Source organism: Trichechus manatus, unplaced genomic scaffold (genome assembly GCF_000243295.1).
Source record: "Trichechus manatus latirostris isolate Lorelei unplaced genomic scaffold, TriManLat1.0 scaffold00023, whole genome shotgun sequence".
NCBI classification, from domain to species: domain Eukaryota; kingdom Metazoa; phylum Chordata; class Mammalia; order Sirenia; family Trichechidae; genus Trichechus; species Trichechus manatus.
Window position 1 is genome coordinate 23,262,004 of NW_004443959.1, and position 12,377 is coordinate 23,274,380.

At 39.3% G+C, this 12,377-nt stretch overlaps 1 protein-coding gene across 1 annotated transcript in view; it reads left to right on the plus strand.

The window, feature by feature from the left end:
* The window catches only part of ARHGEF10 (Rho guanine nucleotide exchange factor 10), a 168,918-nt gene that overhangs the window by 135,495 nt on the left and 21,046 nt on the right, over positions 1 to 12,377 (plus strand). The window contains exon 24 of the mRNA XM_023728233.1: positions 5,327 to 5,469. Within this exon, the coding sequence (XP_023584001.1) occupies positions 5,327 to 5,469 (143 nt within the window). The remainder of the gene's footprint in view (positions 1 to 5,326; positions 5,470 to 12,377) is intronic.

Genomic DNA, 12,377 nt, shown 5'->3' on the forward strand with positions numbered 1-12,377 from the left:
TCCCAGTTCTTGTCCCTGGCCTCCAGGCATTATGTGTTATACCCCCACCTCCCAGCCGACTTGCTCCGGGCACACGGACTTCCTTCTGTTGTTGAAACACACCAGGTTCATTCCCACCTCATCAATTTGCACTAGTTGTTCCCTTTGCCTGAAATGTTGTTTTGCCCTTCATCTTTGACCTTAAACACCACCTCCTCAGAGAGGCATTCTCTGACCTACTCTACCCCACCTCCACACAGAAAAATCAGAGGTAGCCTCTCTTCTGTTTTATTTTCAACATGACACCTGTGGACTTGTTTATTGCCTGTCAGCCTTCGCCGGTATGTGAACTTCCTGACATGAGGGACTTTGTCTTACTTCTCGTTCCATCTCCATGATCAGAAATGTGCCTGGCATATAGTGAGCGCTCAGCAAATGATCGTGTAATGAGTACTTGAGTAACGTTCCCTGTCTCACTCCTCAGCCGTCTTGATCCTCTGGCCCAGCTGACCCAGTTGATTCCCAGCATTTCCTGTTTTGGTGACACTTCTCTTGCGTTTTCTGTTTTGACTTCTCTGACCATTTCTTCTGTTTCCTTGCTGGCCCCTGTTTTTCTTTTGGCATTCTGTGTAGGCTTCATTCTCTTTATTTAACTTCGTGATTTAAGTTCTCTGTGGATGATTTTTATATATCTTCAGTGCTGACCCCCTATATTCTAGTCCCGTATTTCCATTTACCTATTTTAATAATCTCTGCCAACATCACAATCCATCTTTTCTCCCCCATTCTCTGTTTATATGTACATCCAAAATGCATCTTACGTGGCAGAAACATTCACGCTCCTCACAGTTCTCCATTCTAGTCAATCCCCATATATATACTCTATCACCAGAGTACTATTTCTCTCTAAACTTTTTGGAATATCTTAAATAATCATTTCCCCTGGTCCAAGTTCCTATTAATTCATGGCTGGAGAATTTCAGGTTGGTTTTCTTGTGTTTTAGTTAGGTATTATTTGGTTACCCAGGGAGGAAAAAAAATCACATTTCAAGCTTTTTAAGTAAAATTGCATGTTTACCCAAAGAATAACACACGTGGAAGTCAAAGACTGAGGTTACTACCAGATGCCCCATGAGGAGCGAGGGCTCCTCTGCGTTCTCCAGGACTGAGTGGTCTCAGCTTGGGTCGGCTTCATTCATCGCACTTGGTCTGCAGTTGGGCCTTCTTTCTGATTCTCTGTGCACGTGATGGAGGATGACCTCCTGGATTCAGGGCCTGGTTTTAGTTACAATCTGAGACAGACTCTGATTGGCCAAACGTGAATTAGGTGACCCTGGGCTAATGGACTATGGCCACGAATGTGAGAGTCATACCTCTCAGATCATTGACAATTAACAAGTAAACTGGCCATAAAAATACTGTTTTATGGATGCCAAGATGAGGGGAACTAAGAGTGTTAAGAAGTCATTTGGAAGGACACCTATTATGGACTTGGGGTCTAAAGGTTTTCTGAAGGATGAGTGTTGGCTAACTAGAAGAACTTGGTAGATGAGAGTTCTGGACAGTGTGTGTGGAAGTCTTGAGGCAGGAGCAATCACGTGGGTTCCCAGGAAGCAAGAGGCATGCAATCTGACAGTCTAGCCTGCTGGAGCTAAGCACCAAGTGTTGATGGTGGTGTTTATCTTGAAGGCAGTGGAGAGCCACTGATGGGTGGAACACAGTGGGACAGAGTGTGCAGCGAAGAATGATTTCTCTGGTGGAAAAATGCATTGTGTGTCTATCGTGCTGGATTTAATTTATATTTATAATTAAATACAAATTTGTCTAAATTTATATGAATATTTATAATTGAAATTGTTCCGCAGTTTTCCTTTTTCTGCTACCTTTGTTGGGGTTTAGTATCACAGTTTTGCAAGCTTAAGTTGTGTTTTCTGGTGCTGTGGTAAAGATAAATTTCACGGCAATTATTATTAGGCTGAAATGACCGTAATTCCAGTCTGGTCTAGCAAAGTTTCTAAAGTTGGCTTTGGATATTTATGTCCGTTTCATTAAGTGCTGTAAATTTATTTGAGTTTTTTTTTTCAGTCTTCTTGATGCAGTTTTCCTAATCTAGATCAATATTATTCTTACCATTGAAGTTTCCAATGTTATTTCATTAGGATATACTTCCTCTTTAAAAAGAAATCTCTTCCATATGTACAGTTAGAATCATTTATATCTTCTTGTCTTTTCAGTGTTTTTCCCCCCCTTTTTTGGAGCCCTGGTGGTGCAGTGGTTAAGAGTTCTGGCTGTTAACCAAAAACGTCAGCAGTTCAAATCCACCATCTGCTCCTTGGAAACCCTATGGGGGCAGTTCTGCTCTGTCCTATAGGGTCACTATGAGTCAGAATCAACTTGACAGCAGCAAGTTTGGTTTTTTGTTTTTTCCCTCATTTTATCTTTGACTAAGCTTCTTAGACGAACGTGTATTTGTAGGGATTCTCACATAATCTTGAATTTTTTTCTGTTGCATTTTTATTACATTTCTGCTTTTATATTTATAATACCTGTCCTTTCTTTGAGTTTATAATGTGATTATCTTTTGAACATCCTGCTTGACTTCGTAGCTTACTTTATTCCTTTTATATTAATTCAGTAGTCAATCAATTTAAGGTGATAAGTCATCATCCCTGCCAGCTTTGTTGTATCCTGTAAGCTGTGCTATGTAGTTTGCATTTTAATACATTTTTGTAGTCTGTAATTGTGGTTTTAATTTCTAAGAGATGTTGGTGAATGTGTTTTTAAATTTCTTCCTAGCCAGGCTTCTGCGGTCAGGCAAGTCTTGTAAAACAGTGAAATTTGTCGTTGGTGGTGGAAGGACTTGGCCAGCCAGAACCCGCAGGCGTTCTGAAGAGAGAAGCTGCTTCTCAGCCCCGCTCGATGGTGCCAAGTCTTTGACTCTTTTAAGGGAAGAAGGAAATTGGGAATTCTGTAGAAAATATATAGATTTTTAAATGTTGTTTCAAAGTTTTATTAGCTTGTGCAATCCAAACCAAGTACGATAGGGGCTGGATCTGGCAGCCTGTTTGGGCACTCTGGCCTGGAGTGAAATTATCCTGAGAAAGGCAGGCTGTTGGCTCCCATTCACAGCAATGTCTTAAGGTCTGACGTTGTGCTCTTTGACCCTTCTTAGAGGATTTTGAGATGAGTGCGCGTGTACACTGTGTCTGTACAAAGAACAGCGCAGGTCCTCAGAAAGCAAAGGCCAGTTGTTAGGAGTTAATCCTTAACCAGCATAAAATGTCTGCAGTGGGTTAGCCCATTTTTTATCTTGAGTTCTTGCTTCAAAGGAATATGCAGTCTCAGTGTGACAGTGCTGATCAGTGATAAGACAGCAGTCTGAGGATACTCAGACTGAAGGAAGTAGATAGCGTTTTGAACTAGGATTCAGAAAACCTGGATTGTCATACCATGCCATGCACTTACAAACATTGTGAATTTTGGAGAAAATAATATTTCCACTCTGAATCTCTATATTCCCATCATAAAATGGAGATTATAATGCTTCAGAGGGTTGTTGTGAGTACCAAATGAGATGGTGCGTGTGTGTGTGTGTGTGTGTGTGTGAACTCTGTGTGTGAACTGTGAATGTGTGTGTGTGTGTGAACTGTTGATGATGCACAGGTTCCAGTGAAGATATTATAAATGGCAGGCAGGTCTGTGTCCTTTGGGGCTAATAATTGTCCTACATTGTTCTTTAGCCTAATTGCAGCATAAAAAACATCCCCATTAAAGTTGAATTATAACTTAAAAGTATGCCACAAAGTTCAAAACTTGCATAGTTGCCTTTTAATACACCTCACCTTAAAACAGTTATTCATAACTAGGTCTTGTATTAAAAGATTTAGTGCTCTAAATACAGAAGAGGTAAGAAGGGAATCTAGACCTTGCTCTTTGCCTTGAGCAAAGCATTTTTACTTGATTAGGAAGTTCAAGGTGTTGGTGGGTTAATAATTGTTATATTTTTAAGCATCATGGCCTAATTGATGTTTAGTTTGAAAACCAAAGAATTTGTTTTAATTATACATAGGATAATTGTATCAATTATTTACTTTTAAAATTTGTGTTAAATCGACTTTAAATCATTTTTAATTGAAATCCAAGCCATTGACTTATACTTTATATGAAGCCTGATAAACTTCATCACTAGCTCTTTGAAAATGTTTTCAAACCAAAATATTTTATCACTTCCTGTGTGCTGCAGGAGGAGTCGCTGGCTGGTGCAAATGTGCTCGACTACTAGCCAAAAGGTTGACGGTTTGAGCCCACCTAGAGGTGTCTTGGAAGACAGGCTTGGTGATCTGCTTCCGAAAGGTCACAGCCTTGAAAACACAGCAGTTCTGTTCTGCACACACAGGGTCAACCATGAGGCAGAATCGACTCAACAGCGACTAGCAACAACAGCATGGTCAGGAGAGAGAGCAAATTTATCAAAAGAGAGAAATTCCTTTTACCTTGATTGTGATTTTATATATATATACACACACACACACACATATTCAGTGAAGATACAGTGTCTTCTTGTGATGTAGTACATAAACCAAACCCACTGCCGTCGAGTTGATTCTGACTCATAGTGATCCTATAGGACAAGGTAGAACTGCCCCATGGGGTTTCCGAGACTGTACATCTTTATGGAAGCAGACTGCCGCATCTTTCTCCCTTGGAGTGGCTGGTGGGTTCAAACCACTGACCTTTCAGTTAGCATTTGGGCGCTTTAACCACTGTGCCACCAGGGCTTCTTGATGTAGTACATATCAAGGGATATTTTAAAATAAAAGTATGTCATGGGAAAATTTAAACATTTGCCCAATTATTTTGGATCCCATTTTTTATAATGATGACTGAATCATATTATGTATTATTATTGCAAATAATAGTATTTACTGAATACCTGTGTGCTAGGTACCTTGCTGAGCTTTTACATGCATTGTCTCATTTATAATTCTCACAATAACCTTTGAGGCTGGTGGTAGTATAATTCCCATTTTTATCCCCAGAAGGAAACTGAAGCTTATGGAGAATAAGTAATTTGCCCAGGACACATATTAAGTGATTGAACTGGAATCAAACCCAATACCTACTGACTGCAGTTGCTCTGTGCTTGATCACTATATTAATTTGCCTTATTGAAATGCTGTTAATTCTCAGAACCCTAGACACACCCATAATAAAGCATAAATATCAAAATTGTAGGTGATCTGTTGATTAACTGTTATTTAATGTGATCTGTGGTCCTGTGCCTTTGTTCCTGATTAGCATATATAATTGAATTTGAATGTAATTAAAAGAAATATTTCCTTTTAAGATGGATCCTGGAATTCTGAGCCTCAAAAAGTGATAAAATTAGGCGTCCTACCAGTTAGAAGTCTACTGCTGATGGAAGATACATTATGGGCTGCTTCTGGAGGCCAAGTTTTTATAATCAGCATTGAGACTCGTTCTATAGAGGTAAGTTATTTTAAGTGACAACACAGTATGGAAAAGATGCCTTTCAGAAATATCCTGAATTAATTTACAATGCTGGAATTCAGAGAAAGACTCTGGTGCCTACAGAACACTGGGGGCCTCCTGCTCGTAACCATGTGCCAAAAGAAAATTGCTTCTAAAATTTGTTTAGAAGGAAAGATTAACTAGAACATTCAAGCAACCATTTTCTAACCATTTGTCCAGGGGAATTATTGTTTATTGTTTAACTGCTAACAGAAACCTATTACTTTAAAAAATATATTCATACATACATGTAGGTAGATGTATCTATAGGCATATGTACATACAGGTATGTGTATGCAGGCATGTATATTCATATATATGAAATAAACCACATAGGGGACATAGTTATGGATACTTCTTAAACATAACCAAACACCTTGCAAGATTGGTTTCCTGGGTTTGACGTCTTAGGACCATAGTCTCATGGGACAACTCAGCTAATTGGCATAATGTAATAGATAAAGTGTATGTTCTACATTCCAATGTGGTGAGTAGTGTCTGGGGTCTTAAAAGCTTTTGTGCAGCCATCTCGGATACAACTATTAGTCTATACTCATCTGGAACAAAAGATAAAGAAGGAAACAAAAGACTCAGAGAAGAAAGTAGTCTACAGGACTAATAGTCTACACGAACCACATCCTCATCTACTCTGAGACCAAAAGAACTAGATGGTGCCCAGCTACCACGACCGACCATTCTGATCAGGGCCACGGTAGATGAATCCTGACAGAAAGGGAGAAAAATGTGGAACAGAACTCAAATTCTTAAAAAATCCAGACTTACCAGACCCATTGAGATTAGAGGACTCCCTGAGAATATTGCCCTGAGATACTCTTTAAACCTTAAACAGAACTATCTCTCGAGGTCAATTTTAAGCTAAATAACAGATGGGCTCATAAAATAAAGAATAGCACCAGTGAGTAATGCACTCCTTTAAAAAATCATCTATATGAGACCAAATGCTAAAAAATTGCTCTAAAGCAAAGATGAGAAGGTAAGGGGGCAGGGAAACTAGAGTACTGGAAATGGTACAACTAGAATGGAATGAGAATGATGACACATTGAGAAAAATGTAACCAATATCACTGAATAATTTGTGTAGGAATTGTTAAATGGAAACCTAATTTACCAAGTAAACTTCCACCTTAAACACAATAAATGTTATTAAATATATATATATGTATATATATATAAACACACACCCACTCCTCACTTATTAACATGGTTATGGTCCAAAGACCAGGTCATTATGTGAAAATCAGTGTTATGCAAAAATGGAGGATAACCACATCACATGACAAAATGGAAGATGACTACGTGATTACATAACTGCCAAATCACATCATTACATAACTGCCAAATTAAATCATTGCACACCTGCCAAATTACATCATTACTTAACTCCAAATCATATTGTTACGTAACTGCCAGATTACATCATTACATAACTCCAAACCACATCATTACATAACTGCCAAATTACATCATTACATAACTGCCAAATTAAATCATTGCACACCTGCCAAATTACATCATTACATAACTGCCAAATTACATCATTACATAACTGCCAAACAAATGAGAATCATGGCCCAGCAAGCGGACACATAACCGTAACCATCACAGCCAGCGTTACTCTTGCCTCACACCTCAGCATTTGTAACTGCCACACGTATGTCATTAATGTGCAGAATGGTCAGATAGTAGATTTTTTACTATTGTCATAAATGCAAAATGTCAGATGAGATAGTTGATAAGTGAGGAGTAGGTGTGTATATATTAAGAAGCAACCAAAATATTCTTCCATTGATGAATAAACAAACATACTTGGGTGCGTCCATACAGTGGAATATTATTCAGTGATAAAAAGAAATAAGCTCTCCAACGGTGGAAAGACATGGAGGAGTCTTAAATGCATGTTGCTAAGTCAAAGAAGCCAGTCTGAAAAGGCTTCCTGCTGTGTGATCCCAGCTATATGTCACTCCGGAAAAGGCAAAGCTATAGCGGCAGTCAAAAGATCTGTGGTCGCCAGGGTTGGAGGTGAGGAGGGGTGAGTAGGTAGAGCGCAGGATAGTTTTAGGGCAGTGAAACTATTCTGTGTGATTTTGTAAGGGTGGATAAATAATATTCTGCATTTGTCAATTCACCAAACTGTACAACAGAGAGAGTGAACCCTGATACATACTATGAGTTGAATGATGTATCAGAAATATATATTTGGTATGAATGTAATAGAGTCCTGAAGTACATATGGAAAATTAGCATTTGATCAAAGTGGCACTTCAGATCAGTGGGATACATGGATTATTCAGCACGTGATAATGAGACAACTGGCTAGCCATTTGGAAAAAATAAAGTTAGATCTCAGCCCCCAGCTCCTTACCATTCTAAACATTCCATTTGGATCAAAATTCTAACATGAAAATGAAACCATGAATTTATAAAACTTAAAAAAAAAAATGGTAGAATGTTTTTATTACTTTGCAGTTGGAAAAACCTTTTCCAAGCATGGCACAAACCTAAACGTTGCCATAATAGAGAAAGAAAAAGATACATTTGGTAAAGTTCCGTAACTTTTTTCCACTCTAACGTATGTGTGTGTGCATATATATATACACACATATATATATATATCGTGTCCAAAATTTTTATAAATAACAAATTGGGAAAATGTTTGCTGTCTATATAAACAATAATTAATTTTCTTAATATACAAAGAATTCTTACTAAACTTTAAGAAGCTGACAAGCTGACAACCAACCTAAAAGAGAATGTTAACAGGACGTGAAAAGGCAGCTTACCAAAAAAAAAAACAAATACAAATAATCACATCTACACACAGGCACACACACTACACATAGACACACACGTATACACATTAGCCCCATTAATAACTAAAAATTGTGAGTTAAAAAAAGATACCATTTTTCAGATCCCATAAACCCGTTGCCATCGCGTCGATTCCAACTGATAGCAACCTACAGGACAGGGTAGTACTGCCCCATGGGGTTGTCAAGGAGCAGCTGGTGGATTTGAACTGCTGACCTTTCGGTTAGCAGCCGAGCTCCTAACCAGTACACCACCAGAGCTCCTTTTTGTGATCAGCAAAGGTTGAAAGTTGAAAGCTGCCCGTGTTGGTGAGGGTGAGGACGCACAAGCTGTCTAATACCCTGCTGGTGGACGCGTGCATTAGTGCGACAGCTTTGGAAGACGATCGCGTATTAACCTGTCAGCGTTCAGAGCGCATCACCTTGCCCTAGAAATTCCACTGCTAGAAGTTTACAGATAAACTTGCATGAACATTTGTAAGGATTTTCATTGCAACATTGTCATCACAAGTAATTTGAAATATTTCAAATGAACATTGAAGGGGGGTCTGGTTAAACAACAGGATACTTGCAATCACAAAAGAGAATGCATGTCGGTAATGATCTGGAGGTATTTTATAAAGTGGAGAAAGGCGAGTTGCAGAATGTTCTGTTAGTGTTATGGAGGTGGATACGCACGCACAGAGGGACAAATACAGCTCGTAAGAAACACTGTGTTGGCTGGTAGTGGTAGTGGGGGGTGAGTGCGTGCACATGTGTATACTTGCAATTGTATAGCAATTTCTGGAAACTTATACAGAAACCTGTCACGTCTAAGTAGAGGAGTAGAAATGGGAGAGAAAACGATGAATTTTGCTTTATATTATACCTTTTGAATTTTTTAGCCATGTGTATATATTACTTTATTAGAAAAAATTACGCATACTCAATTTTCCCGTCTGTTCCTTACCATCTCTACCTAAGTCAACTCCGATAGCGTAGATATTTCTTTCAGCCAGTGATAAATGAGTCACCTCACAAATAATAACTCTTTTGACCCTCTCACAAAAGTAATGGAAGAAGGAATCGTATTCAGTTAGAATGCGGGATACAGTTTCATCTCTGAGGGCTCTGAGGACATGTCTAAATTGTTGTTCTAAATCTCCGCAAATTCGGTAATAAGCTTTAGTAATTATGGACTTCTAAAAATATTTGTGTAGACTGTTCTTAGAAGGCGTTTATCAATTCACTCCAAAAACCTACTGTCGTTGAGTTGATTCCAACCCATAGCGACCCTACAGGGCAGGGTAGAACTGCCCCCATAGGGTTTCCGAGGCTGTAATCTTCACAGAAGCTGATTGCCACATCTTTCTCCCACGGAGAAAGCAGCTGGTGAATTCGAACCTCCGACCTTTTGTTTAGCAGCGAAAGCTTTAACCACTGACTACATCAGTTCACTAGGGACTGTGAAGTATTTTGCTGGTTTTTTATGAGACGCACTTTGAGACATTTACAAAACCGATTTGAAGACATATTTTGGTGGCATGTTTTGCAATCTCAGAAGCTGGAATTTAGGCGTCAGATTAAGACACAGCTACTTTAAACTGAACAGCTTGGATAGACAAGGGTCAGGGTCACGGTGAATTCATCCAAACGTAGATGGATGTAAGCTTAGACTAGGGAAGAAGTCCGAGGGTATCAGGACACCTCAAGAGAGTAAGTTCTTGTTAAGGATCACCAGGTCACACACGTGTGGGAAAAGTTGCAAATAGAGCTAGGTCTCTGGACTGGGAAGTCTCAGGCGTTTCTGCTGCACAACAAATAGTTTTTCCCTTTCTTGTTTGTTTTAATAGTGTCTCCAGCCTCCGCAGTGAGGAGCCTGCCCCCTAAAGACAGTGACAGAAAGCAGTCTACTGGACAGTTCACAATAAGAGAGGGGGAGAAAAATGTCATTTTCAAAAATACAGAGTGCAAGATATGAGTATTTTAAGTTATTTTTGCACAATATTTTTATAGTAACGTTTTGTTTCTACTTCTATCTATCTGATACTTACTGTTTCCTGTACCCTGTGTTGGAGCCCTGGTGGCGCAGTGGTTAAGAGCTCAGCCGCTAACCAAAAGGTCGGCAGTTCAAATCCACCAGCCGCTCCTTGGAAACTCTATAGGGCAGACAGTTCTACTCTGTCCTCTAGGATCACTATGACTCAGAATCCACCTGACGGCAATGGGTTTAGTTTTGTGGGTTTATAGGGTTGCTATGAGTCAGAATCGACCCGACGGCAATGGGTTTGGGTTTTTTTGTTTGGTTTTAGAGTAAGAAATGTTCAGTCAAGCGTTGAGCAAAGACTTATTGAATGCCACACTGTGCGGGCACTTTTATAGATGCTGTAAACAACTTCTTGACTGATTTTTTCCACTTCCCTTCCGTACCATCAATAATATCATCTTAGTAATTATGTATTTTAAAAGGTAAGGTTCAAATTCGGACTCAGCCATTTGCTACCAGGTGATCATGGGTAAACCAATTAACCAAGCCTCAGCTGTTTGCTTTACAAGTTTAGAATAATTCTTACCCCTCAGGCTGTTCTTTAGATAAAATAAGGGCACTCTGGTTGTGGTTCTCATTTATTAACAGAATAAATTATTACTGAAATAAATATATCCAAGGGCCAGAAATAACATGTTATTAGTCTGTATTTGGTTTCTTTTCACAGAGAGGGAATAATAACACAACGACATTTCTTTAAAACATTTCTCCAAAAACAATGTATTATTTCGGTCGTAAATTAATACCAAGACTGAAATGATGGTTTCTTACGAAGGGGATTCCAGACTGACGTTCCCGGAGTATGACTTTATTGTAGTCAAAACATTATTTCCACGAGATCTAGGTAATTTATATGCCGTAAATCTCAAAGACTCAGAGGAGAAAAGTAATATGTTTGGAACCAAATGTAAGTCTCCTTTCTATGTATTTTTAGTACCAAAGTAAACACATTTATATAGAGAAAAGTAAAAATCTGCTCTCTCCTGAAAAAATGAAGTTCATCATGTAGTTCCTGTCGTGCAGGAGAATCCACAGCTCTGATGTTGGCACAGCTCTCGAGATCTAAAATCACGACGCATTGCCACCCCGCTGGGGGTGGGATGGCGGCAGTAGCTGCCGAAAAGAAAGATTCCAAATACGTACCCAATATGTTGTTGAAATGATCACGGGGCCTGTCAGGCAGCAGGTTCGGAGAGGGACTTAGTGTGTGGCAGGCATCTGGGCTTGGGTTGAGTGGGTGGAAGGCACGAGGTACATTTTGAAGCAACTTGCGGAAGAAAACGTGTATCCTGAGTTTAAGTGTCCGTAAAGTAATTTTACCCTGATGCTGCTGTTGGTCCGATTAAAAGTTGAGGATAGCCTGGGCTCCTGTCCCAGATCTGGCACTTGCAAGCTAGGCTGCACTCTGCAAAGCCCTCGGAGGTGCTGAGCCTCAGCGCTGTATTCGTACGACATGGCAGACAGAATAGTCGCCCCTGCTTCTTCTCAGGGTGCTGGCTAAGAGACGACAGAACATGTTAGAACTGCTAAATCGCACTATCGAAATGAAAGCTACACTCAGCTGGCTTTTTTGTAGATTTAGGTTCTTCTTTTTTCCTTCCCAACTACGTGTGGTTTTCTACCTCGGCTCTATTTAATTTCATGTTTTAAATTTGAGAGTGTTGGAAACATGCGTGCTGTTCTAAAGGTAGGTTACCATTTAGGAAAAAGGCTACCTATCCTGAACTTCTGGCAGGTGCTCAGGGCACAGACTTGCTTCTCAGAGGTAGAGATTCCACGGTTAGTTTCAGTGTAACTACTATAGCTGTTGAAGGTTAAAACCTGTTATTTCTCCTCTGGATTTTCTATAATATGCTGTGTTCCTGATGAAAAAAAGAAAAGAAAAAGGAAAAAAGAACACCCTGCTCCCCGATCAAAGGGAAAGAGAATAAAATTCCAAAAGATAAAATTCTAAAATCAGATGAATAACAGCACAAAGATTTTATGAGTTGATGTATATTTTTCTCTTAAGA